The 27,282-nt window shown below is 47.9% G+C and overlaps 1 protein-coding gene across 1 annotated transcript; it reads right to left on the reverse strand.

Moving 5' to 3' along the window:
* Positions 1-1,311: 1,311 nt before the first annotated feature.
* Positions 1,312-23,874, reverse strand: SDSL (serine dehydratase like). The gene is made up of 8 exons (XM_084820366.1): positions 23,824-23,874; positions 21,479-21,667; positions 16,480-16,519; positions 14,633-14,772; positions 11,314-11,402; positions 8,805-9,032; positions 7,139-7,263; positions 1,312-3,700 (listed from the first exon to the last, which is right to left on the reverse strand). Exons 2-8 carry the CDS (start codon positions 21,647-21,649, stop codon positions 3,507-3,509), a joined length of 987 nt encoding a protein of 328 aa, XP_084676492.1. The 5' UTR covers positions 21,650-21,667; positions 23,824-23,874; the 3' UTR covers positions 1,312-3,506.
* Positions 23,875-27,282: the final 3,408 nt, after the last annotated feature.

A 27,282-nucleotide genomic window follows, 5' to 3' on the forward strand; every position in this document is an offset into this window, starting at 1 on the left:
AGGGAATGCAAATGGCGGCTGCCGTAGCCGCCGCCATTTGAGTTCCCTTTTTTTTCCCCATGATGAGTAAAGATTTACGTAGCCTGTCACCGCCTCTGCAGGGACGCAAATGGTGTCCTTGCATTAGCTGTGATAGGCTACATAAGTATTTACGTAGCCTATCACGGCTAAAATGGTGAAGTGAATGGCGGCTGCATCTGCAGCCGCCATTTGCAGAGCAGCGCGAACAGCAGCAGGTGAGTGCTCCATTTCGCGCGCCTTTCACGGGGTGGAGGGGCGGGGGGCTTCGTTCCGCCATGGGTTTCAGGGGGCCAAATGCACTGGCATTCGCCCTCACCTAGATCCGTGGCGGAATTCTCCACCATCCCTACCTGAAATAGAAGGGAGTTCCAGAACACCGCTCTCAGACCTTCAGACTAAGGCATCTGGAAGACCCTGTGTTCTATACCTTCAACAAGGACCCTTGCTGAGGAGCAATCCTGTCCATTTTATTTAGTTCCTAAAGCTTGTGCTATAGCGCTCACACACAACTGTGTGGCTTAATTCCACCTCTGTGTGAAAGCGACATCTGTCTTCTGCGGCTCAAGCCCACCGCAACGAGGGGAAAATGCTTCCCTCACACAACAAGCTCTGCGTCGGGGTGCCCCACGCATCAGAGGAGATAGGTAACAGCTGACACCGGGGTGCCGGTTTCACACACCACACAATGGAGGCCTGACAAATAGGTGAGGGAAATGAAGAGAGCGACAAGGTGACTCATTCAGGGGAGACAAATATCCGGAAGGGCTCAAGAATAAAAACCTCTGAAAGGATCTGGCTGAGGTTTATGTTTACTTGGAACAGCGGTGGGGGCCACGTGCCAACGTTGGGCGCTTGGCTCAAAGCGATCCTCTTCAGAGGTTTGAAGGCCATCTTTATATCATCAGTGGCACAGCTTTTCCTGGACTGTTCCACTTCAGACTGCAGTGGAGGGGGGTGCATTTTTATCTGCTTCCCCATGTCAGCTGTGGGATTATCGGGCTTGTAGTCCAACACATCTGGAGGGCACCAGGTTGAGGAAGCTTGCACTCAGCAATGGTCCTGGTCTACACATGCAGCAGGGTGTAGTGGCAAAGCAATCACAGGGACCTGCAGTGGCAGAAAGGACCGTACCACGTCAGACGGCAGGCGGTGGTGAATGTTTGAATGTTTCCTCCATAAGCAAGCCCTTCAGGTAAAAAGCTGGCACAGCCTGGACTAGAAGTTTTCTCTTTGATGTGTCGTCGCTGGTTTTAATTTGCAGGGATTTTTATTTTATTCTATTTTGAGTCAAGGGGAGAATAGAAAACTGGCATACATACCACAGCTGAAGTCTGAAGGAGTACAGGATCCAACCAGCTCACTTTGTCCCATCTGTAAGTGAGGTCTGAACCCTGCTGACACTGACACCCTAAGGTTCACAGGCACCCTAAAGTTCTGTAACCACAAGTCACGTGTGAGACAAATTAGAAATCACGAGTTTATTTAAAACTAGCAGACAGACCCGGCCTCACACAGGTTGGAATAGCCCTTCCATTGATACAGTGAAGGCTGCAAGAGAAATTATACAGATATCAGAGTGTGCCCATTTTGTCTGAGCTAAGCCATGCCTGCTGGCACCTCGAGTCACGGCCCCTGCCATGGCACACCTGCATAACCCCCTGAGGGAGGGGTCCATCCACTCCATTCCCCTGAAAGGCAGCTGCCCCTCAGGCAGGGGAGGGAGAGCATATAACTCAGGGGAGGGAGAGTATATAACTCAGCTTTTCTACAGGAGTAATTTACTGCAGGCTCATCATGCCTCACTCACGGTTGTTTACAGATTCTTTAAATGACGTCATGACCGTCCAGTTTCATTTCTGTTTTCAAACAGCACTTTCGGCAAGTTTCTTTTAGAGTGGGGAAAATGCAGTATTATTTGTGAAAATTAAACAAAATGTGTTTCCTCACAGGTGCAATTGCATTCTTCCACTACACAACAGCGCCACCTAGAGGTTATGTAGCAGAAAGGCAGGAAGGGAAAAGTGTGTTGTGTAGAGCTTCGATCTGAATTCTGAGACAAAATCGAAAGTAGATCCAGTGGATTAACACACACCCCCCCGTAGAAAAGCGCTCAGTCCCACAGCCTAACAATATCCCCTGGCTTCAAATTGTACGGAGTGCAAAGCTCTCTGCTAGTTAGGGAAGCCTGCTCCTTGTGGCTGGAGATGTTACTGTGGGCTTCAACCACATGAACCCATTTAAATTAATTAAAATTAGTTAATTAAAAAAAGCAAAATAACAATCAGGGGCACATCCCTATGGTCCCGTTAGTCTGCATGTAAGTTTCAGGTGTTCAGCTTTCATGCTCTTGGTGCGAGGACACTGATCATTTCCCTAACACCTTGTCCTCGCTCCAGCCCTGTGAGATTAGTTGCAATTATTCTTCCCATTTTAAAGATGGGGATCTGAAGCACTACAGAAAGTGTGCTGGGGGGTGGAGGGTCCAGGTTGGAAGAGCAAGGGGCCTCGGGGTGAGCCCTTTCCTACCTCCATGGACCACAAGCTGTGGGCTTATGTGGCAGCAGAGGAAACCAGTGGCTATAAATCTTTTTAAGTTACAATCCTATGCATGTTCAGACAGAAAAAGAGGCCTACAACTCCCAGCATGCCCCAGTCAGCATGGCTGACTGGGGCATGCCAGGAGTTGCAGGCCATTTTTCTGTCTAAACATGCACAAGATTGCACCCTTAATTTGCCACAATGCCCCAGAGTGATGCGAGTCTTGTGGACTGGCACGATCCCAGAAGCTGCCCAAGGATGCCAGATGCTGGCACTGGTCTGAAATAGCAAAACATTCGAGATGACTCCAACAAAGACATCAAACCAGTAGAGTGTTCTTGGCATCCTAGAAACCCAGGATCCTTCATGAGTTTGAACCGGAGGGGGGATTTCTTCCTGACACCAAACTCGGCAATCGGATGGTGTTCAGGGTAGGTTGCCAGGCCGGGGGGGCAGGGGGGCTAGCATCTAATCTGGAATCAAATTTAAGACTAGGGATGTCAGAGAAATTCGCAGCGGAATTAAATGAGTTTGGATTTCTATGAATCCAACCCTCGGATTCTGCAGTGTACTGGCTTTTCCTGAGTCGCGTGGATTCCACTGACTTGCAAACCAGTTTTTTTTTTACTTTCCAGAATTTTACACAAATTTAGTCATAGAATAAAAAAACACCAGACGAAGATGTGCATTTCCTCATAGGCTAATGCATGAAATGCACGTTTGGGGGGATTTGCGCATTTGCACAAATGTGAATTTGCGCAAATTCAGGGAATTGGAAAAAACCCGATTCCACCAATGACTGAATTATGGAACAAAAGGCACCTGACAATCTGTGAAATGCAGGCAGAGCGTATTTAACAAAATCCGTACATCCCTAGCTAAGACTCCCTTGCTAGCCATGTGTTCATTCAAAGGGAACCCACTGGCAGTTCAAGAGCTGCCCTCCTTCACTTCATCCCCAGCTGGCTCTTCATGGCCTGGAGCCCACCCATCTCGATGCTACTTCCGCCACACACAATGACAACAATGGAGTCCAGAGGCCGGCTCAGCAGCCCCTCCTCCTGCAGCCGCTGAACACAGCCAGAGTAGAGGAAGGCCAGAGATGCTCCACAGGCTGGCTCCACCAACATGCGCTCGTCATCTGGGAAAGGTAAGGACAAGAAAAGAGAATGAAATGGCGGCCAAGGAGCTTTAGTTAAAGGCAGCCAAGGGATTCGGGGCGGTGTGGGTCGGGGTCAGATGAGGATCACAGCACTGGGAGGGGGGTGGAAATTAACCCTTGACTCCCATGCTGTTTCCCCACCCCCAAATATGCACACATGGGGCTTTTCTACATGAGGCTTTTAAACCATCACTTTACTGAGGCTTCTGTTTCCGTATTCTTTGCAGGATTAAGATCAGCAACTTTACACTTTTTTTTCTGGGCGGTTTCTTTCTCTTCCTTTCCTTATGTTCCATTACACAAACACTAGATGGTACTGTGGTATAGCAGAATTGTGCAGTTACGCTAGGCTTTATCCGCCATTCACAAATAATACCAGACTTTCCTCATTAGAAAACCCCCTGCTAAAATGGTTGCAAAGCACGGGAGAGGCCCTGGAGGCTGACAATGTTGTGTAAAGGACCTGCAAACTACTGAAAGTGAGGAATCACGAGCACACAATAAATGCCTCATGTAGAAAGGCGCATGATCCCAAGCATCTTTATTCCCAAGTAAGCCATGTTACCTGACAGATCATCTCTTCCCATATACTCTTCCCCAGATCCTAAGATGGTCTTTAGCGGTCCTTCTCCAGAACCCCCTCCCCAGGAAATGAGGTGGGTGGCTACTAAGAAGAGGGCCTTTTCTGCTGTGGCACCCTGGTTGTGAAATGAGCTTCCCAGAGAGACTCACACTGTACTCTTTTCAGCACCAAGTGAAGACCCTATTTTCCCAGGCCTGCAAGTCTTTCAGTTTCTGTTTTAAATCTGGTACTGTATCTTTCCACTACTGCTAGGCTCTTTTTTGTCGTCGTCGTTGTTGTTGTTGTTGTTGTTGTTATTATTATTATTATTATTATTATTTACTGCAGTTTGAAATTTGTATATTGTATTTTATTGTGTTGTATTTTATGGTTTTAATTGTTGTGAACTGCCCGGAGGGCTTCAGCTGTTGAGTGGTATGGAAATGTCATAAATAAATAAATAAATAAATAAATAAATAAAGTCCCACCGTGTCTTGGGTTGCAGCCCAAAAATTATTTGCCCCACAAGGGAAAATATACAGTAAAGCAGGCTAAGGAATGAAGAACATGGAAAGGAATGAAGAACATGGAAAGGACCAGTGGTCAGTGCCGGCCCAAGATTTTGGCTGCCTCAAGCAGAGCCCCCCACCACCACCCACACTAGGGCCAACACTTTAAAACAAAGTCTTGCTGAAACACTCGGACACCCATTCCTGCCTTCATCTATCCCCTTGTTCATGGTTCCACCTGAAGGAGGCCACTTCACCCTGCTCAATGGTAGGGCCGGCCCTCTCAGTGGTAGAACACATCCTCTCCATGCAGAAGGCCCCAGGTTCAATCCCTGGCATCTCCAGTTTGAAAAAAGGATCAGGTAGAGCTTGATGAGAAAGATACCTCTCTCTGCCCGAGACCCTGGAAAGCCACTGCCAGTCGGAGCACACAATACTGGGCTGGATATGCAAATAGCCTTCTGGAGTTCCTCAGCTTGGCATTTACGAGGCTGGGCAAAAACAAGAATGGCTACTAGCCACTCGAGGGAGCTCTTTGACTACAGTTATCTGCTTTCACACAGCGGACAAGCACATGGAGGCTGGAGCGCAAGGAAGTTCTGTGGCAGCACAAATTCTGTTGAGGAGCACAAGTTCTGTCCAGTTCAAGTTCTGAACATCTGTCAAGTTCAGAACTGTCCAGTTTCATCGCAGCACAAGTTCCATTGAGGAACATCCTCCCTAGCGAGATGTGGTTGCTTGCCTCCCCTTTAAGCTTTAGACAAGCTGCTAAGACTCTCGTTTTCTTTAACTTCACCGAGCTTTAACCTGCTTTGAATCTTCTGTCTCCTCCTTTCTGGCTAATGTTATCCTGCCCTTGGTTTTAAGGGGTTGGATCCAGATTTATGCCAGGTCAACTGCACCACTGGAAATGGGTGTTCCTGCCCCCTCCTTCCCTCCACAGCCCCCCCCCCCCCGACCCCTGAAAATGCTACACAGCAAGTCAGGAGACCCTGCTGAATCCGGTGAGACTTGGTGTGTGTGTGTGTGGGGGGGGGGGGAGTCCCAAAAATTGTCCAGAGGAGCCCTTCCTTTTTCTGAAGGTCCCTTTCACTCACAGAAGGCTGAACCTGGATCCAAATCAATACATTTTAATTGGGTTTTACTCACTCTGTGCATGTTTTCTTTTCTGCTGCAAGACAGAATTGAGGGTGATATACAAATACTTTGATGAACAAATGAATTAGAAGTCTGTAATGTAGATGATACTTGGGGTGAACAGATTTCACTTCCCAACCAGAGAACACACGCAAACAAGCTACAGAAGCTCTTGACCCTACTTGGCTTCCAGGGCCTTGATCGCCACTGGGAATGTTTCCACTACTCACCAGGGATGTACGAAAGTGACTTACCTTTCGCAGATTATGTTGATGGTGGGGGGGAGGCATTCCATTCTGCCCCCCAGAATCCTGGCCAGGGGGGGGAGGCGCTCCGTTCCTCCCCCCGGAATCCTCGAACGGCCGGCTGTGCTCCACGGCAGCTCCGCGGAGCAGCCAGCCAGGCCTGGCCCGGCCAGGCCAGAGCCGTCCACAGCCGGATTTCTGGCCGCGGAGGGCTCTGGGTAAAAAAAAAAACCCGCGTACGCAAATGGCAGCAGCTACGGCCGCCGCCATTTGCGTTCCTTCTTTTTGTCCGTCTTAATCTACATAAATATTTACGTAGACTATGAGGCCGAAAATAAAGGGGAATGCAAATAGCGTAGCAGGCGCTATTTGCGTCCCTTTTTCATTCACCATTTTAGCCTACGTAAATCTTTACGCAGGCTAAAACGGCGAATCAAAAGGGGACGCAAATAGCGCCCACTACGCTATTTGCATTCCCCTTTATTTTCGCCGTCATAGTCTACATAAATATTTACGTAGACTAAGAAGGTAAAAATAAGGAACGCAAATGGCGGCGGCCGTAACCACCGCCATTTGCGTACACGTTTGTTTTTTTTTAAACCCACCCCCAACCATGATAGGCTATGTAAAGATTTACGTAGCCTATCATGTCTTTTTTTTCTTTTTTTTTAAACCTAGCCATGATAGGCTACGTAAATCTTTACGTAGCCTATCACGTCTTTTTTTTTTTTACACAAGCCTGGAATGGCGGTGGCAGCAGCCGGTCAGAAGACCGGCCGCCGCCGCCTCGAAGATCCGCCCCAGGTAAGTCTCGTCCCAGGGGGGATCCGTGGGGGGGGTGGCAGGCCGTTCCGCCACAGATTTCGGGGGACCAAATGCACTGGCATTCGGCCTCACCGAGATCCGTGGTGGAATTCTCTGACATCCCTACCTCTCACTCTCTTTGCCAGTCTCGGAGACTCACCCAGGAATTGCTCTACAGCTTTCAAAGCTTCCACGTCATCCAGCACGTGAGAAATGGTGGGCCACTCGCTGACACAATCCAAGGCCCTCTGCGCCACTGTCTTGGCCCCCAGACATTTTGCCACGCTGCAGAATGGACAGCAAAAAGAGCAAGTCAAGTTGGCGTCCATGCCCAGTTCAGGAGGGAGACATGGGTGGGGTCAGAGCAAGGACACGATAGGCCCTGAGCTAACAGACTATAGTGGGGGCCTTTAACCTTCTCTGTCATGGTGCCCCAATTCCATACCCATACAGTGGGGGTGCAGAAAGGCCAAGGGCAAATCTGGGTCTCTTGGGATCCTATTCTGGCCCTCTAGGGTTTCCCAGGGGACCATGTGTCCTTCATTTGGCCCCATCCCTTTTCCCCCAACCACCATTCACTTGATAGTTTCCTGGCTTTTGCACAGGTTCCCCCCGCCCGCCCCACCCTTCTGAAAAGCTGGAAGGCCTCTCCTACAGCTTCCTTACTGGCAGTAAGAGCTTGAAAAGCTGTGCCGAAAATTTCTCCCACATTTTTTTTTTACCATTCTCTATCAGTTCGATAGGAAATAAATTGCATTCGAAAAGAAATCCAAAGTAGAAGAAATTTCAGATAAATTCTCGTGGGTTGGGTTTGGGTTTCTTGTGCTTACTTTACTTAAGAGGTGGCTGAGGAGTGTGCGTAAGGATCCAGTTTTTCATTGTACAATCATCTCTCCAGCAACCTGCAGCCTCCTCGAGTTCCCGCGCTTCAGCTGAAGTGCGGGAAGTTAAGGAGGTTGCAGGCCCAGGGGAAGACATCATGAGGTAATTCATCCCATAGGGCTTTTTCAGATCAGGAAACACAGGAAGCCTGGAAGGCTGCACAGCAATTGATCTGCAGCCACGTGCCAGTCCATGCCCACAGAAGCACACCAATGACCCAAATCCCACTAAATCAGACGAAAATGATTAAACCCTATTACCTAGATCTACCAGAAACAGCCAGCTAGCAAGATGTGCAATGTAAAAAGCATAATTGTTGTTTATATTGTTTTGTTCCATGAGATCATTGCTTTGATTAAATGTTGTATCAAATGCCTTACTAAAACGGTACATAAAGCTGAACTGCACCAGATGGTCAGTAGAATGCAAAGAGAAATGTGAAAAGAAGAGAAAGAGAGAGGTAAAGAGATTGAACAACTGGTAACAATACAAGCATAGATGGTTAGCCTGATAGGCTCAAAGGGGGGATTGTGAAAGCAGGCCTGATTAGACCTTGTACTTTGGTTCAGGCAAGGCGCCTCATGGGAGTGTGTGTGTGTGACCATGAGAAGGTAATTGTAACTTGCTCATAAGCAGGAATTCCTATCCACCAAAGTAACTCATCCCTAAAGATAAGAAAGAGAAGAAGCTGCTGTGTTGATAAGACTGTTGCTGAGTACTAATTGGTTTCTGAGCACGTGTAGTGTATTTTCTATGTTCTCCAGCTTTCAGTCTGAATGAATGCATCCCAATTCTTTTATTTGAGGGAGACACAGTTTCGTCTGCCTCTCCCATGGCTGTGATGTGCTTTAATAACTTTCTGACTGTCCAGCCTAACCTGCCTTGGAGATTTCCTTAACACTAGCTACACTCCCGCTGCCAAAGTTCCAGCCCAAACAACCCACCTGGTTATATCAGGCAAAGTGACCAGTCGCCCGGCATGGATGGCTGTATTGAGGCTGTCCGCACCTCTAGTCTCCACAGCAATTATGGGCACATCCAGCCAACCCACCTCCTGCAGCCCGGACACCACCCCAGCCAGCAGCCCACCTCCTCCCACGGAGAGCACAACGGCGCCTGGCCTGGAGTCCAGGGAGTCCCGCAGCTCCTTGACGATGCTGTTGTGGCCTTTCCTGCAAGGAGAGTAGACACCAAAGCAGCCTCCAGCATCTTCAGTTTGTGGGAAGGCTGCTGGGAAGATCCCTCTTGTCACCCTCTTGCAGAGTCGGACCCAACTGTGGACCTACTGGGCAAAATCCAATGCAAGTCCTACAGAGTAGACCCACTGAAATGACTGGGACTTATGTTAGTCCTACTTAGAGTAGACCCACTGAAATGAATGGGGCTTAAGTTAGTTCTACTTAGAGTAGACCCACTGGAATGACTGGGACTTCTGTTAGTCCTACTTAGAGTAGACCCACTGAAATGAATGGGACTTCCGTTAGTCCTACTTAGCGTAGACCCACTGAAATGAATGGGACTTACGTTAATCCTACTTAGAGTAGACCTACTAAAATGACTGGGACTTACATTAGTCCTACTTAGAGTAGACCCACTGAAATGACTGGGACTTACGTTAGTCCTACTTAGAGTAGACCCACTGAAATGACTGGGGCTTAATGTTAGCCCTACTTAGAGTAGACCCACTGAAATGACTGGGACTTAAGTTAGTCATGACTAACCTAAGTCCCATTCATTTCAATGGGTCTACTCTAAGTAGGAAAACAGAAGGCGGTGAGCATCGAAAGTAAATCACGAAGAAGAGAAACAGGTTCTCAGGATGCAAGGAAGAATTTATTATATTCTTATATTCCCAAGGCATTTCAGCCTTTTTTCTTATTTTAGGCCTTCTTCCGGGGGTAAAGAAAAAAGTCTGCAGAATTTTTACAGCAAAAGATTTCTCCTGTGTCAGTCTGCTGGCGACTTACAGTACCTAAGATAAGGGGGGAAAGGCCAAAACGCGTTAATAAATTCTACCTTGCATCCTGAGAACCTGTTTCTCTTCTTTGTGAGCTACTCTAAGTAGGATTTATTTTGGATTTTACCCACTGGGCCCCTTCTCATGCTGGCTTTGACCCCACAGAAGGATTGGTGGCTTCTACTAGAAATCTCAAAACTTCCCAAGAGGGGCTTAAATTGGCTCTGAATGCACATGTACATAGGAACACAGGAAGCTGCCTTATATGGAGTCAGGCCCTTGGTCCATCAAGCCCAGTATTGTCCACACTGACTGGCACCAGCTCTCCAGGGTTTCAGGCAGGAGTTTTCCCAGCCCTTCTTGGCTATGCCGGGGATCGAACCTGGGACCTGTGGCATGCAAAGCAGGGGCTCTACCACTGAGCTACGGCCCCAGCCCTTAAACTTAGAAGTACAATTTGCATTGGCTGAAATGTACATTCAGTTTCCGTACAAATCAGTTTACCTGTTCTAATGGCAGCCAACAGAGGGTTGGCATCACTGGGCACTTGCTCAGGCCCACCCCTATTCAGGGGGCCCACTGCTGATCCCTGGAGCCTCCTGGGTCGGCTCTTCCCCTTCTCCCACAGTTGCTGTCTGTTCACCCGCCATCCCCAAGCAAGCAAGAAGTGAGGTACTGCTCACTTCACTGGCCTTGCACTCTCCCTCTGGGCAGTTGTGCGGCTGGTAGCCAGAAGAGGAGGGCAACTGAATGGAGAGTGCATGGTGGTGAGAAGGAGGTGGATCCACTCAGAGATGGGGGCCCATTAAGGGCATCATGCCCAAAGAAACCCGTTCCCTCAAAAAACCTTGAACCAACAAGGCAGCGGAGGCCTTCTGTGTCTGCCTCCTCACGGTTGCCATTTTATTGACCCACAATGTTCTGGATGTTGCGTCATTCCAGGACACTGTGGGGAAAAACTGAGCCCACCACCAGAACCAAAAATGCCAATCCCCACCGAGGGAATGAGGAATGAACAGGAGCAATGAAAAATATACCCATTTGTACCCATTCATTCCTTAATGCATTTGTTTTGGGAAGTGGAGGGCCGGCCCTGACATTGAGCTGAGTGAGTTAACTGCCTCAGGCAGCTGATTAGTGGATCCCCTGAAAGGACAGCAAATGGTTATTTAATTATAACTTTTTTAGTGCCAGGTGGTGGAGGAGGTGTTTGTGGCATTTCCTGCCCTAGGTGCCAAAATAACTTCGCTGGCTTTGGGTACTATGCACCTTGCCGGGGTGGGGGTGGGGGGAACGATCTGATGTTCTGCCTAAGACAGAAACATCTTCAGAACAAATGAAAATTGAACTGACTGAGCAGCATCAAGAGGTGGAAAGGCCACAAAGAAACCTGAGTGGCCCCCAACAAGGCTCTTCTTGGGCAAGGAAGGAAGAAGGGGGCAGGATTAGTCCAGTGCACAATAATCTCTCATGGCTTTACTTTCCAAGGCTCTTACCACACTAATGGGTGGTCGAAAGGGTGGACGCTGACCCAACCATCTGCCTCAGCTAGCACCATCGCTCTGTCATTGGCATCATCCCACACCTGCCAGAGCGAGAAACAGGAAACCCTGAGCTGAACGTAGCTGCCTATCAGCGAGCCTGGTACAACACTAATAGCCCAGCCAATCAGGGATCAACTGGTAATGCATCTACAATACTTGGCTTCCACTGGTCAGTACAAGGTGGGGACTCTCTTGGTGCCACACAGTGACCATCTGGATGACACATTATTTCTGCTTGGGGACTGTGCTGACCTGTGCCTTCTAGCCTATTGGACTGGTGTTGGAGGCAGTGGGAGTCCTGGGCAGAACTGGCCCAAACATTTTGCTACATGAGGCAAAGGACAAGATGGAGGCTCCACTCCATTCCATGCATGGAAGCCAGCCAAATTGGCAGATGAATCTTATTTCAGGACTGGGACACCATCCTCCACTGCACCCAAGGGCAGCAGGCTGGTGTTGAGTCCTGGAAACCATGGCTCTGAAAAGGAGGCTAGAGATTTCCAGAAGAAAATTCTGAGCCCCCTCATCAAACAACAATTCCCAGGATACTCTAGGGGAACCCGTGGGAGCCAGTGGGGGCTGGTGGCTCCAACGTCAGTGGAGCGGTGGATCTGCTCCAAGCCTCAGTCAGAACTCTAAAGGAGCTGTCCGAGGTGCTGAACCCACCCCCAAAATAGGTTCAGCACCTTGGATAGCTCCTTTAGAGTTCTGGCTGGCTCTGACTAAAACCCAGAATGCATCCATAGCCCCACCGAAATCAGAGCCACCAGCCTCCACTGGTAGCCACCAAACTATTGGTGATTAGGGAAAGGGGGTGGGGCCAGGAGAAGGGGTGTGGTCATCTTGGGAACTTTGTAGGACCAGAATGGGACCCCAGGAGTGCTAGATTTGGCCCCCAGGCCTCGGGTTCCCCACTCATGCTTTAACATAAAGGGCCATCTGGATCTCTCTTGTTGATTGCACAGCATTGCCAACCCAGCACAGACTTCAGAGTTCAGGGGTTCCATAGTAGGGATGGCGGAGAATTCCGCCACGGATTTCAGTGAGGCCGAATGCACTGGCATTCAGACCCCCGAAATCTATGGTGGAACGGCCTGCCACCCCCACCCTCCCGCGGATTCCCCCCGGGACGAAGCTTACCTGGGGCGGATGTTCCGGACGGCAGCGGCGGCGGCGGGTCTTTCAACCGGCTCTTGCGGCCGCCATTTGCATCCTGGTCTTTGCTGTGATAGACTACGTAAGTATTTACATAGCCTATCACGGCAAGCCAAGCAAAAAAAAAAAACGGCAGACGCAAATGGCAGCAGCTATGGCGGCTGCCATTTGCATTCCCTATTTTTCGCCGTTTTAGCCTACGTAAATATTTATGTAGGCTTTTACGATGAAAAAAAGGGGGACGCAAATAGCGCAGTGGGCGCCATTTGCGTTCCCTATTTTTCGCCGTTTTTAGCCTACGTAAATATTTACATAGGCTTTTACGGCGAAAAAAAGGGGGACGCAAATAGCGCAGTGGGCGCCATTTGCGTTCCCTATTTTTCACTGTTTTAGCCTACGTAAATATTTACGTAGGCTTTTACGGAGAAAAAAAGGGGGACACAGATAGCACAGTGGGTGCCATTTGCGTTCCCTATTTTTCGCCGTTTTAGCCTACGTAAATATTTACGTAAGCTATTACGGTGAAAAAAAGCCAGAAATCCAGCTGCGGACATCCCTGGCTGGCTCCGCTCTGCGGAGCCACCACAGAGCAGAGCTGGCCGGGCAGGATTCCAGGGGGGAGGACCGGATTGCCTCCCCCCTGTCAAGGATTCTGGGGGGAGGGACGGAGCACCTCCCCCCCACCGAGAAAATTTCTGCGAAAAAGTGAGTTTCATACATCCCTGTTCCATAGCCAAGTGGTGTCCTTTGTGGGGGGTGCCTCCCACCCATGGTGCCTGCCCTGAGCTCCCCCCCCGCCCTCTTTTTTTTTATTCAGCCCTCCAGCACTGAGCATCTTCTGACCACAGTCTAGGATTGACTGCCCAATATCGTCAAAATTGAGGCATCCTGAAGCATTGTGGGAGGGGGCAAAATGGCCACTGACGCAAAACATGGCAGCCACCCTGATTTTTGGGAATGGCAGCCATTTCCCCCCCTCCTCGAAACAGCTTTCTCCCCCATGAATGACTGGACTTCTAGGGCACTTGGTGCAAACCAAGATGGTGGCTGGAAGCCATGCAGCACTGGAACACTGGCGGGAGAGATTAAAATGTTAACGAAGTTTAGGTTTTGTTTTTTTAATTGAAAAGTGGGACCCAGGACAGGCATCCAGGATGGGCCCACCCAGAGCACAGGGCCTCGGCAGCTGCCCAAGTATACCTGTCTATGACTAAGGAGTTGGAGCTAATGGCTCAAAGGTTACTGTTAGCCCAGCAGAAAACTAGGGGAGACTGTGGGGTTATACACATACTGTGAGCTTCTGGGTTCAGCACTTGCAACTAGGTCTGATTCCTCATTGCCTGCAGCCGGATCACTTCCCTCCTCCCAAGTAAACCCTGTGTGAATGGGTCTCCTGGCCACCAAGTGGGCACTCCAACCATAGGCATTGTTAAGCTTGGCCTAATGGGGCCCGAGCCCTGAATCTATTTCCCAGTGCCCCAGATCTATTCCACTGAGCCCTGAGGGTTCATTGGTGCCAACTGAACTTTTTTTCTCAGCTTAATTTCCATGTAGGAGGCAAGTTTCAAGGTGGATTTCAGCACACGCACATACACACACACACACACAAAATATCTTCCCCCGCATGGCAACTAAGCTTGGGGGCGGGGGGAGACGACAACATTTTCCCATTGGTTTGGGACAATTAGGGTCTGGGTGCAAAATAACTGACGTATTTATTTTCTTTGAGAAGATTGGGATGAGAGGCCGGCTTTGCCTCCTATGAAATTTTGCAATTTGCGATTGAATCTCCCACCTGGCCCTCCACAATTGCGATTGAGTCTCCATCACCTGTGCTCCAGAGAGTCACAGGACAAGAGGAGAGAGGGGAGAACCACGGCAGGGCCTGGGATGGGGTCAAGGGCCCCAAGAAGACATCCCTGTGGTGGAGCTCCTCAAGCTGCCCCACGTCATCTGGAAGAGTGGGGTTTGTAGTGCAATCCCAGTTCTCCTCCTCTGACTAGGTCTCCCTGGAACTCAGGGCAGCTGGGAAACCAACAGTCCCCCATGGTAGCACCAGGTCTGTCCCAATCCTATCCATGATTCTGACGCATCTTATTCTCCTTCCCCCATTTACCTTCCCAAAAACCTCCACTTCTGCTTCGAGGTGCTCCAGCTTCTTCACCGTAGATTCTGGGGTGCTTCTGGGTACAACAATTGTGGCTGGGATCCCTAGTTTTCTGGCCGCATATGCTGCAGCAAGGCCAGCATTGCCACCTGCATGGAGTCGGAGGAAAGCATTTTTATTTTTTATTTTTTTGGCACCAGACTCTGATTTCTCTGCCACACTAAAGACTTTTTATCCATCAAAAACTTGGCTTTGGACAAAGCCTTCAAAGAAATGAACAATATGACCAAACAAAACATCACCAAGGCTCCAGTATTGGTAGTTCTGGAGAGCCAGTGTGGTGTAGAGGTTAGAATGTTGGACTGGGATTCAGGAGGCCGGGGTTCTAGTCCCCACTTGGCCACGAAGCTCACTGGGTACCTTTGGGCCAGTCCCTGACTCTCTAAGTCCCTGACTTAGGCTGGACAGCCATCTGTCAAGGATGCTCTGACTTGGATTCCTGCACTGAGCAGGGGGTTGAACTCGATGGCCTTGTAGGCCCCTTCCAACCCTACTGTTCTATGATTCTATGATTCTCAACCTAACCCACCTCACAGGGTTGTTGTAAGGATAAATGAAGAGGAGGAGAATCATGTACTCCACCTGAAGCTCCTTGGAGGAAAAAGATGGATATAAATGTAACAAATAAATAAATATAAATTCATTAATATATTCTGGGTATTTTCCAAAGGGTTTACAGACTACACTGCATAAAGATTTTATTGTGCATTCTTTAGCAGCAGCCAGAGCAACAATTGCAAGTCAGTGGACTTTTCTATCAAAGCTTCATTTCAGAGACTTTGGAATCACTTATTAATGGACAGGCTTGTCCACCACATAAAAAAAAGTTGTTAAAAGTCATCCAAAACACGGTACCCATTTTTGTGGTATGTTGACCATACATCCCGGACCAGTGCCTCCTCCAGGCTTTTGAGGGCCATTGGGCAAGACACCTTCAGAGGTTCCCCTCCTTCAGTGCAGTTTTCCACCCATTCTAAATAGTTGGAATGCCTCTTCTAAAGCTTAGTTACTGGCAGTAACAGCTTTAAGCTAAAAAATGCTGGTGTGAAGGTTTGAGGCCTACAGAGGCAAGGAACAGAAAAAGGTGAGGCCTAGAAGCCTGGAGTTTTTGTTGGGAGGTGGTATCCCTGAGAGGAGTAGTTTCATTTCCCCGGTTAAGTTTCAATTACATTTCCCCAGTTAAGTTTCATTTCTTCAGGTTTGAAACAGTACTTTCGGTTTTGAGGGAGGAGGTATATAAAGAGTCAGGAAGACCAGAGCCTGAAGAGAGAGCAGGAAGAAGCAGCCTGGAGAAGTCTAAGTACAGCTAGGGTAAAGGAACTTGCGTTTTCCAACTTTTATTTTCTCTTAATGCTTTTTGTATCACTTAGCTTTATTGTGTAAAATACTTTTAGTTGTGATTTGCTTGCTTTAATTTACCAGTATACTGCCGTGGTAAAACCCTATGTCTGGAGTGTCAATCACCCCCACACCTGCAACCTAAACCCCACATTCCTGGGAAGAGGAAGGTAAATGAAGGAAGGCGGGATGCTTAAGGACGCAAGAAATCCTTAAGGAGTTGCTCAAGGGGTGCAAGTCATAAGGGCAATCCTGACAGCTGGTCTTTTGTGTAATTTTGGCCACCCACTTTTGGCCCTGCCCACTGCTGAATGCGGCCCCTGAAAGCTTTTCCAAAACTGAATTCGGCCCCCAAGCTGAAAAAGGTTCAGCACATCTGGACTACAGGATGCCTAGCAGTTTCAGCTGTGGAGGAGGTGGGAGGGCAACTTAAAAGTCACGTGAGCACATTTATTTACCTGATGAGCAAACCAGGTGTTGGCAGCCCTTCTTGGCGACCTGAAATAAACAGGAGAGAAGATCTGGTTACTTTGCCGAGGGCTTCCTGTTGCCATATTTTACTATTCGGCTCTGCAGGCAGCCCTGAAGAAGAGGTCTTTTATCACGAGTTGCCCAAAGTTGCAGACCAAACCGGAGGTGACCTCAGGGTAATCCTTGGGTTGACAGGAAAAGGAAGGAAAGTAGTGATTTTCATATTATGGTCTGGGGCACCCTAGTGTACCATGGAAAAACACATTAATTTTCTGAGGCCTGCCACTGACACTGTCATCTTTTCAGCACTGGGTTAAGACTGCCCTCTCCTCCCAGGCATTTATAATGGCATATGACAGGGCATTTATATCGCCTGTCTTTAACAGGCCTAGTAGTTTATTAAAATCATTCTTAGCTGTTTAAGGGCACAGTCCTATGAGGATTGCCATAAGCCTCCAAACTTGGAGGCTTACGGCCATCCAAAGCAGAGCAGGTGGAACGGCAGAGGTGATCTTTGCCTCCGTGATCTGCATTCCAGCTAGATGGGTTTTTTTGCCCATCTAGCTGAGGCATCAGGGAGGCAGAGGGAAGGAGGCTAGAGGATTCCTTGTAAGCCGGCCTCCCTGTCCCCAATCCTCACCACCCATGGGAACACCCCCTTTACCTTTCCTCTGAGGTTGCTTTTGCGACCTCGGAGAAGCAGCCAGCACAGTTCTCTCCGTGCTGTCTTCGAGGGGGAGGGGCAGGGAGCTTGGACTCCTGGGTCCGACGTTGGACCTATGACTCTGACCATGGATCCAGGAATCTGAACTACCCTATGGCTCCGCAGATGCTGTCTAGGGGCCAGAGGATTGCTTGCTAAATTGTTTTAAATTTTGTTTTAAAAAGTTATTCTGTGTTTTATTATTTTGTATCTGTGGTTTGTAATTTTTGTAAATGGTTGTGAACCGCCCAGAGAGCTTTGGCTATTGAACAATATAGAAATGAAAATGATGAGAGGAGGAGGAGGAGGAGGAGAAGAAGAAGAGGAAGAGAGCCAGAGCCAGTGTGGTGTAGCAGCTAGAGTGTTGGACTGGGAGCCAGGAGATCCGGGTTCTAGTCCCCACTCAGCCATGGAAGCTCACTGGGTGACTTTGGGCCAGTCACAGACTCTCAGCCCAGCCTACCTCACAGGGTTGTTTTTGTGAGGATAAAATTGAGAGGAGGAGGATTCTGTATGTTGCCTTGGATTCCTTAAGGAGGAAAAAAGGCAGGATATACATGTAATAAATAAAGGAGGAGAAGGAATAATTAAAGCTCCTGGACACTCACAGCACCCATCCACAGAGGAGGTCACCTCCTGTGTCTCTATATGATCCACCCCTATAGTCTGGCATCCTTCCAATCTGTCTCCATTGGGAGCGAGTCATTGGGCCATTAAGTGTGATTGTATGATTTGTATGTACCACTCCCTGTGTACAGCACAATTCCCCGATCTCAGAGGAGACACTTCAGTAATGGATTCTGGCAAATTCAGCTCGATGACAAAAGTTCCAGGCTACGTGCATTGAATATACCTTGTTGCAGGTACCAGTTTACAAGGATGCCTTTTGGTACCTGCCTCCTTTCAGTTATAGTATATATATAGCTTGGTGGCAACTCACTGCTGCTAAGTAAAGTTTGTTCCTAATAACTCTGTGGTTCACTTCACAAGCTTGAAAACATGACAACATTCAGAACAGGGACTCCTGCATGTGGGTTCCTCCGAGGGCAGGTAGTTCCAATTCTTCCTACAAGCTTGGATTATTATATTCTCATTGTACACTCTAGGAGTATGTATTCCGAGCTAAAATTGGAGTGAAGCTGTGCCTCCAGTTTTAATGCTGGGGAGAAGAGAAAAAAATGTTGCCTTGTTTATCAGATGTTGGGAGGACGCTGGGCTTGTGCCTGGAGTTGAGGATAGGCATGGCCGGGCTCCTGCCAAGAGCCCACATGCCAGTAGGGGGCCCACTGACAAGAGCTCCCTGGAGTTGCCTCTCTTCTTCACCAACACCACCTGCTTGTTCACTTGCCTCTTGCTATAGCCCAAACAATGGTGGCGGTGAGAAGGGAGAGCAGGAGATGCCGCGGCCTCCTTGCTCCCTGGCTCTCTGCCTGTCAAGCAAGCAAGTGGTGGCAATGATGAGAAAGAGGCAGAAGAGCAAGAGCAGCTGGGGACAATGACAGTGAGAAGGGAGACTCACTGAAGGAGGGGGCCCATTGAGGGTGTCATGCCCAAGGGTCCTCTAAAACATGGAGCCAGCACTGATTGGGCTATGATCTGACACGTCCCACCTTGAATCCTTCTCTTTCTTAGCAGAAGTGGCAAGATAAATCAGACCGAATCCGGCAAGTGAAGGGCTTGGCAATCTTTACTGACTCTTAAACTTCCCCTAGTTAAGCAACCAGGAGTATAAAACCACACAGCAAATCAAGCCAGGCTTCATACAAAATGAAACCACCACTACTACTACAGAACATAGTGAGCATGCTAGTCTTTTTATACACAAAGAAGCACAGGCTAAAAAAAGAAACTATCTGGCTCCTCCTGGCTGTGAGGCAACACCTCCCCTCTTCTGACCTTTGTACTCAAGGCTCTGTGATGCACTCAGAGCTGTTTATTAGCTCTGCACCCTGAATGAACCTTGCAACTGCAACTCATAAGGGCTTTAAAAACTCCAAGAACAGACCAACCCTTAGCTTGCACCTTTATTTTGTGAGATTCCCTGCTGTCTCTATTCCGACACTTTTCCTCTAACCCTGTGCTGAGACTTTCTGACCAGCTCTCCTTTTATCAGTCCCAAGGGATAGTCAGAAGGCACATGAGGTAGCCACCTTGCTGAAGCTAAGCAGGTCTAGGTCTGGTCAGTGCTTGGAGGGGAGACCACCAGGGAACTGTATGTAGCCCCCTTGAGTTCCACAATGGAAGAAAGGGGGGATATAAATGTAAATAAATAAATCAGGCAATTTGGATCCTGAACCCATTCCAGTAAGGCAGGGGTGCGCAGCCTTTTCAACCCCAAAGATCACACATGACAGTGGCTCTGGAGTCAAGGACCTCACATGTGACACACAGAGACACAGTCACACCCACGAACAGCCCAGTCATTCTGATACAATTGAACTTTCCTCACTGTTGGTAGCTGTAGGAAAACACTACGAGAATCTCTGGGACAGGGGGCAGATAGAAGGCTCTTGCTGTCACCTTCTCCTACCCTGAGGATCCCTCCCCCCACCAAAAAAACCCCACCCTCCTGGGGGGTTACTTGGGCTGGGGAGGGTGCAAGAGTCACCCAGCACTTGTGACGAGAAAGTTCATCTTTTCCCTGCTCAGTAGCCAGTGGGAATAGGGAACCAAACGTTATGAAAAGTGCTGTTAGGTTGTCAAACTCTTTCAGTCTCAGCTGCTTTTTATCTATTCTTTTCTCCCTTGTTTTCTATGGGCTGCCTGCATGAGCCGCTTCTATCCCAGACAAATTAAAAAGTAGTGTCCAAAGGCAGCCCAGACGGTAGGTGCTGTGCCCAGCTCTTACAATTACAGCTCTATACTTTTAACTATAATACCAATGGGTGGAATTTGGTGGCAGAGTCAAAGGCACTCATGTGGGGGTGTAATGGCCCCAGGCCTGTAACCAAGTCACCTGTAGTTTTAGAGGGGCCTAGAGATCCATAGTGCTTGGCTTAGGTTCATTATAAATGCAATTCCCTTGCTAGTGGGCCTCTAAGCATGTGAGATGAGTCAAAGGTCGACAGCGTGGCCTCAGCATATTCCATGCTAACTAAGGCTAGTATCAGGGCCTAGGATATGCCTGAGAAGCGAGGCTCTGTTGATGCCAAGCTACAGGTGTCTGTGCTGGGAAAGTTCTGATTGTTTTCCTTCTGAACAAGCACTGTTAGCCCATGCTGGGAAAGTTGCACATGAATGCTAATTAATGCTTGCTTCTGTCATGCTGCCTCGCTGCTAACATGTATGGTATAAAACCCATTGTACCCCATGGCTTTGTGTTCAGAGAAGCAGTCTGATCCAACCATTGGGTATGCCTGTGTGCTGTAAGTACTCAATAAAGTCTCCTTGTAAGCAAACCTGAGTCTGGCTTATCATTATCTCGGCACCTCCAAACCTTAGCAGTCCACGGCCAGGGTATACAAGGGGGAACACTTAAGTCTGGGGGGTGGGGTATACGCGGCCCACAGGCCATGAGTTGTGCACTCATGCACAAAGGAAGTGCAGTTCCATGCTTTCACAGTGCTCTTCTTTCACTGCTCAGGTGGGGAGGGGACTATCCACTCCCCACCCAGGCAGCAGAAGGCCATTGCTGGCACACGATAGTATACATCATGTTGAAAGATGCACAGGTGACTGAGCCCCTAAGGCAGGGATGTACAGATTTTGTTAAATCCATTCCATCTGTGTTCCATGGATCATTGGGTATCTTTTGTTCTGTCGTCCACTCATTAATGGAATAGGGGTTTTTTTAACCAGAATTTCATTCTACTTGCACTGACTAGCATTCACGCTGATGTGCACTTGTGCACATGTGCATTAGTTAATGCAAATCAGTGCTGATGCGCATTAACTAATGTGCATTAGCACATTTGTGCAAATCCCGTCCAAAAGTGAAAAAACAGTCCAGAGGGCCATGGAATCCATATGACTCAGAAAAAGCTGGTCTGCTGAGGAATCCACAGGTTGGATTCATAGAAATCTGAACTCATTTGAACCCATTGTGGATTTCTCCGACATCGCTACCCTGAGGTCCTGTAATAGTGTCCTGTAATATTGTCGCCTGAATAGATCTGCAACTGAGCTGATAACTTGTTTTGTTGTAGGGTTAGATTCCTCTGTCTGAGTCTCTGTGATGTGGCCCATTGTTGCTGGAGAGCAGCTGTTCTAGATTAGAGAGACTTCTGTAACCAAAGTTGCCACTCGTTGACAAATGAACTCTCAGTATGCCTGTAGCCACTCACCTGCTGGCAAAAGTAGCCAATTCCTCGGATCTTGAAGGAACCAGTGGGCTGGACATTTTCCAGCTTCATGTAGACCTTGGTACCAGCGGCTTGCGAAAGAGCCATGCTCTCCAGCACAGGAGTCACGACATGGAATGGTCTCCCACCACTGCCACTAAATGGGTTCTCCATTGGTGTTGTGGAGATTGCCTAAAATGTAGACGTAGAAGAGCCCTGCTGAATGAGACTCAAGGGTTCATCCAATCCAGCATTCCCTTTTACTGATTTTAATTATGAGAGCTTCATACCGCCTTACAGTTCAAATTCCCAAGGCAGTGTACGATATAAAACTAAAACAACTGAATCATAATCTCTAATAATAAAATAAGAGGTGTGTCTGTCCATCCATCAGCACCATAGTGAAACTTGGCATGCACTCTGAAGGGAACTCTAGACATGTGCATTTCAGGGTTATTATGTTTTAAAACTCATTGATTACTTTTAATTCCTTTAAATTCCAAGTGTGGTCGCACCATAGATTTGTAGTTTAAACCTACAGTAACAACTTCAGTCACTAGGTGGCAGACCTCCCTAACCAGTGCATAACTTTGCAGTCCATACAATATAAAACCAGAGGAGATTGGTAGGCTGAGGGATACAGTTATACACTAGCTCTCTCCCTGCTGCTGTGGGACAGCCCCGCCCCCCACACACACACACACTACACATAGGACTGGTAGACAGACCCTCCTTTAGCAGCTATAAGGCTGCACCATGGCAGGGAGCATGGCTTCACTCAGATGTGGAGTACAATGTGACATCTGTGTGTTTGTTTGAAGGCTTTCCTGTGTCTAACAAAGGGCTATTCCAACCCGTGCAAAGCTGGGTCTGTTGGCTCGTTCATATATCATAAAACAATTACAACCAAGAAGAAGAAGAACGGGAGGGGGAAGGGGGGAAGAAGAGGAAGAGCAGGAGGAGGAAGAAGAAGATCTGACCCATAGGTAAACAGCAGAACAGAGACAAGCCAAGTTATCAGAGCCAACTTCCAAACAAAGAAGAGGAAAGGAAGATATAAACCTATTTCCAGAAGGCTGACCAAAAGCAGTCACATCATCGTACACTCCAACCTCCTTTAGATGGTAATGTGCAGGCCTGACACCAGGTCTGTGTGGTCCAATGGGCAATAGTGTATAATTCCCCCCCCTTTTTTTTTGCACTACCCCTTTATTTTGGGGGCCTTCCTGTTCACTCTCTGCTGAGCAAGGACTCCCAGCCTTCTGCCAAAGTCCGACCCTGACAGCGCCCCCCTCGGCCATCTTGATCTTCACTCTACCCTGAACCCAGAGCCTCCGAGGCTGTGGAAGACGAACTAGAAAAGGAATGCCACATCCACAGGGAGTTGGAGCCCCGAATACTAACCAGCTCGCCTCAGTTCCCCACTCCTTAACCATCAACACCTCGACCTCAGTTTTATATCAAATTAAAGAAAAGTCTTATTTGGGGAGGGGGAACCACCCTTTTATACAGAATGAGGATGGTTGCACACTGAAATTTAACTAGAGCTGTGCACAGAGGACCTCTCAAAATTCAAATTCTCCATCCTATTTGTGGCCAGAGGAATGGGGCTGTGGGCTGGGGATAGCACCTCTCTGAATGTATCCAGTGGAAGGAGAAATTCTCCAACAGTTTCTTTGGTTTGGGGGCTCACCATTAACAGTGACAGGAGCACAGATTTCCCACCCCCGGCCCCCAGATTTGTTATTTCTTTGCTGCTGCAGCAGCCCGGACCCCATTTTCCATCCACAATGGCTCAGTCCTAGTGTCATTCTAGGGTGTTTTAGCGGGGGGGGGCAGTTGTGGAGAATATTGGGAGACAAAATCCTGCAAAGTGGCCCTTTTTTTCTAAAGGGGTGAGAAAAAGAAAAATCTCATTTTCTTAGGCGGAAAAAAGTCTTCTGAGACATTTCTGCTCAGCTCCAGAAAATAAAAATTAAACCTACACTAGATTGGATGTCAAGGGGTGCTCTTTGCATCCTGTCCCATGGAAAGCCAGAATCTCTCCACAGGTTCTATAGTAATATCTGCCTTGCATTCCATTTTCAGACCAAACAACACCAGTTTCCTGCAAATCTTCTGTTTTCCCTCTCAGGAAAACAGCTGGCACCTTCAGGGCCAGCCATTTTTGGTCTGGCTGCATTAGTGCACAAATAACTAAGAAATCCAGAAGTTTCCCACTGACTCATTTCTTTCCTAAGAAATTCTAAGCCAGCTGGAGAGGGTCCCCTTTCCCCCCGAAACCCAAGCAGTTACATCCACTAATACAAAGGTTCCTCCTTTTTTTGAACTCCTCAAAAAATGGTTACCTTCTTCCTCGGGCATTTGTCTCCCACAAAGCCTCTGTCACTCTCAGCAATGTGAGCAAAGTTTAGAAACAGAGGAGGGAGCAGGAGAGTTGCCAAGAGTGACGCTCAAGGACGGGAGGCGGGGGGGACACACGGGACAAGCTGCCACCTTTGCAAACAATCTTGAGCCTAAACATCTTTAGTCCTCAGCTGGTGTTACACGTTGTTGCTCAGAAGACTGGAAGGGAAGGTTATGGGGAAGGCGGGGGAGATAATTTTACTTATTTATTTCCTCTACAAGAAAACATAGAATAACATAACATTTAACCAGTAAAAAGCAATTTAATAAGGGTGGGAGGGAAACAGTTTAAAAGATGTAAAAGAAATATAGATTGAGGAAATACAAACGTATACAACATATATCTTAAGAATTAAAACCATGCAAGTTTTTAGAAGTGCATAAGGCTGTATGTTATATTTATTAAGATCCCTGCTGGATCAGGCCAAGGGTCCATCTAGTCCAGCATTCTGTTCACACAGTGGCCAACCAGCTGTCGATCGAGAACCCACAAGCAGGACAGGAGTGCAACAGCACCCTACCGCCCATGTTCCCCAGCAACTGGTGTACATAGGCTCACTGCCTCTGGTTCTGGAGGTAGCATAGAACCATCAGGACTAGTAGCCATTAATGGCCTTATGTTCCGTGAAAGTGTCTGAACTCCTTTTAAAGCCTTCCAAATTGGTGGCCATCACTACATCTTGTGGTAGAGAGTTCCCTAGTTTAACTCTGTGCTGTGTGAAGAAGTCCTTCCTTTGATCTCTCCTGAATCTCCCACCAATCAGCTTCATGGGATGACCCCATTGGGTTCTAGTCTTGTGAGAGTGGGAGAAGGTCTCCCTATCTGCTTTCCCGACACCATGCATAATTTTGTGCACCTTTATTATGTCTCCCCTTAACCCCCACCTTTTAAAGTTAATTAACTCTATAATATCTTTTTTGAGATGCGGTGACCAGAACTGTGCACAGTACAGCATACATACGGGGCAACCAATCAGTTCGCCAAAACGGGTGAAAATGCCGGGTACACATTTAATTATCCATAAACAATCCATTGCATTTTTTTAAGGAAAAGTATTTCTGTCAAACATGTACAGCTGCCAAGTCAAATGGAGCCGCCTCTCGAGGTTTTTTTACCCGCATGATTAATAAGAATTCCAGCTTTTTGTTGGTGTGATTGGGGGATACCTTTTCAAGCCTCATCTCCTTGTTTAGGGAGCAACTCGATAATAATAGGGGAGATATTTTGCTATTTTCTCTCTCTCTCTGCAAATACAGAACCAATTGAACCAGTGGGAGATTTCCTTCCAATGGAAACAGCACCTTTGGGAGGAGGGATTTTCCTTAGGACCACAGCAAGGGAGGAAGGGTAAATTCTCTCCCCCTCCCCAGCCCTAGCAGCCTGCTGAGATCCTGATAACTATCAGCCCCCCTTTTTAATGTGCATGTTAAATGCAAAGATGCATTAAATATCACGTCTATTTGGCCCTCAAGGTTTAGCCCTGCACATTTCGTTGGATGGAGTACTTCTTCATTCTTATCACGCTGACTATAAGAGGCCCAGTGCTAGTCACTTCGCCAAGCACCTTGAGCTTTTAAATCTGAGCAGATTGCAGGCTAAAGAGAACCTTTTAAATATTTAATCCCCCACCCCGTCAGAGTCCGTCCACAGCAACTGATGCCAACTGCAAATCACGAAAATCCTTGGTAAGGATATTATTTTCACAGCAGAGCCTGTTTAGCTAAGTGAAAAATATCTGAAATTCAGAAAGCAAATAAAGAGCAAGGTTATCGGATATTCTCATTGCAGCCAACCTATCAGGAAGCCTGTGACATTGGTCCATACTGACTGGTGTACCCAAACCTGTTTATGTTGCTAGAGTACACATGTCCCTCAGGGTTTGTTTAACCCACACCAATTTGGATGCTGCTACATCACATTGCTCGGGGGTTTGGGGGACAGACATTCTGCTAGATCAGCCTTCCCCAAACTGGTGCTGTCCAGATGTTGTTACTAACGGTGCACCTCTGGACACATGCACCAACTTGCACAAATTTGCAAGACACGCATTCATTAGGGGCCTTTTAACCTTGACAACAGTGTGTCATTGGCAAGTGGAGGGACCCAAGGATACAACACACACACACATATGCCTCTTCAAAACTGAGGAATTGATTAAACACACTCAGGGTGCAATCCTATCGATTGGTACCCAGAGCTGGCTTCACCACAAGGAGGTTCCACATCCAGCCCACAGGGCCTCCTTGATTTCCTCCAAGGCTCCCTCCAAGCCTCACCTCCTATAGAAATTTCTGCTGTTATCGCCAATCTCAGATCAGAGATAACAATAGGGACAGTGGAGGCTGGTGGCTCCAATTTCAGTGGGGCAGTAAATCCATTCTGGGTTTCAATCAGAACCAGCTAGAACTCTAAAGGAGCTATCCAAAGTCCCGAACCCTTGCCCCCAAATGGGTTCAAGACCTTGGATAGCTCCTTTAGAGTTCTGGCTGGTTCTGACCAAAACCCGGAATGGATTCACAGCCTCACCGAAATCGGAGCCACCAGTGTCCGCTGGGCAGGGATGAGGGTGGGAAATGGCCAGCGCTGAGAGGAGCACCTGTCCTTCCCAGGGCTGGCTGAGTCTTTTCATGCAGCATTCACTGCCTCAGTGGAGAGGACATACCCCAGGTGAAGCAGGGACTCATCCTGCACTAGGAGGAGAGGCTCTTCTCCAAGCACCAGCCAGGTCCCTTTCTCCATTCTGAGAGAGGCATGGAACTACTAAAGGAACGGAGTATGTCTGTTTAAGAGATGGTGGGCAAAAGACTATTTCCTGTGTCTGGCACCCTTTTATTGCCTTTATGAGGGCTAGATTCAACTCGGATACTGACAGATATGTTTTTTTCCTTGTTATAGTCTGATCTATAGTATAGTGACGTTTACCCATTTTTGACAAACTGTTTAATTGTTTTGCTTTCTCAGATGTTTAATAACATACTCGCTACCTGTTTAAAATGATTACTTGAAGTAATGTTAGATAATCTAGTTGCCTGTCTTTTGTATGCATGTTATACTGTTTATAATATGTATTATATTTCCTTATATATTATAATAAGAAACATTTCTATTAAAAAAGAGAGGGGGAGGGAGGGAGGGAGGGAACTCCATGCCTCTCTCAGCATAGGAAAGGCAAAATGGGTGGGTGATGACATCATCACTTATGTCATCCAGCCCACAGAGTGCCCAGGGGGCCAATTCAACCCACCACCACCCCTGCAAATTAGTTTGGCACCCCTGGATTAGGGGGTTATCCTCTTCCTTTTCTGTTTTTTATTTTATTTATTTAAGTTCTGGCTTGAGCCCCCACCCAGAAAAACCTCGGACTCCAATTTGGATATCTGAGCAGTCTTACCCCACCCCA

This window comes from Heloderma suspectum, chromosome 13 (assembly GCF_057233095.1).
Source record: "Heloderma suspectum isolate Gila_16-S chromosome 13, 16-S_ref, whole genome shotgun sequence".
In the NCBI taxonomy this organism is placed as follows: domain Eukaryota; kingdom Metazoa; phylum Chordata; class Lepidosauria; order Squamata; family Helodermatidae; genus Heloderma; species Heloderma suspectum.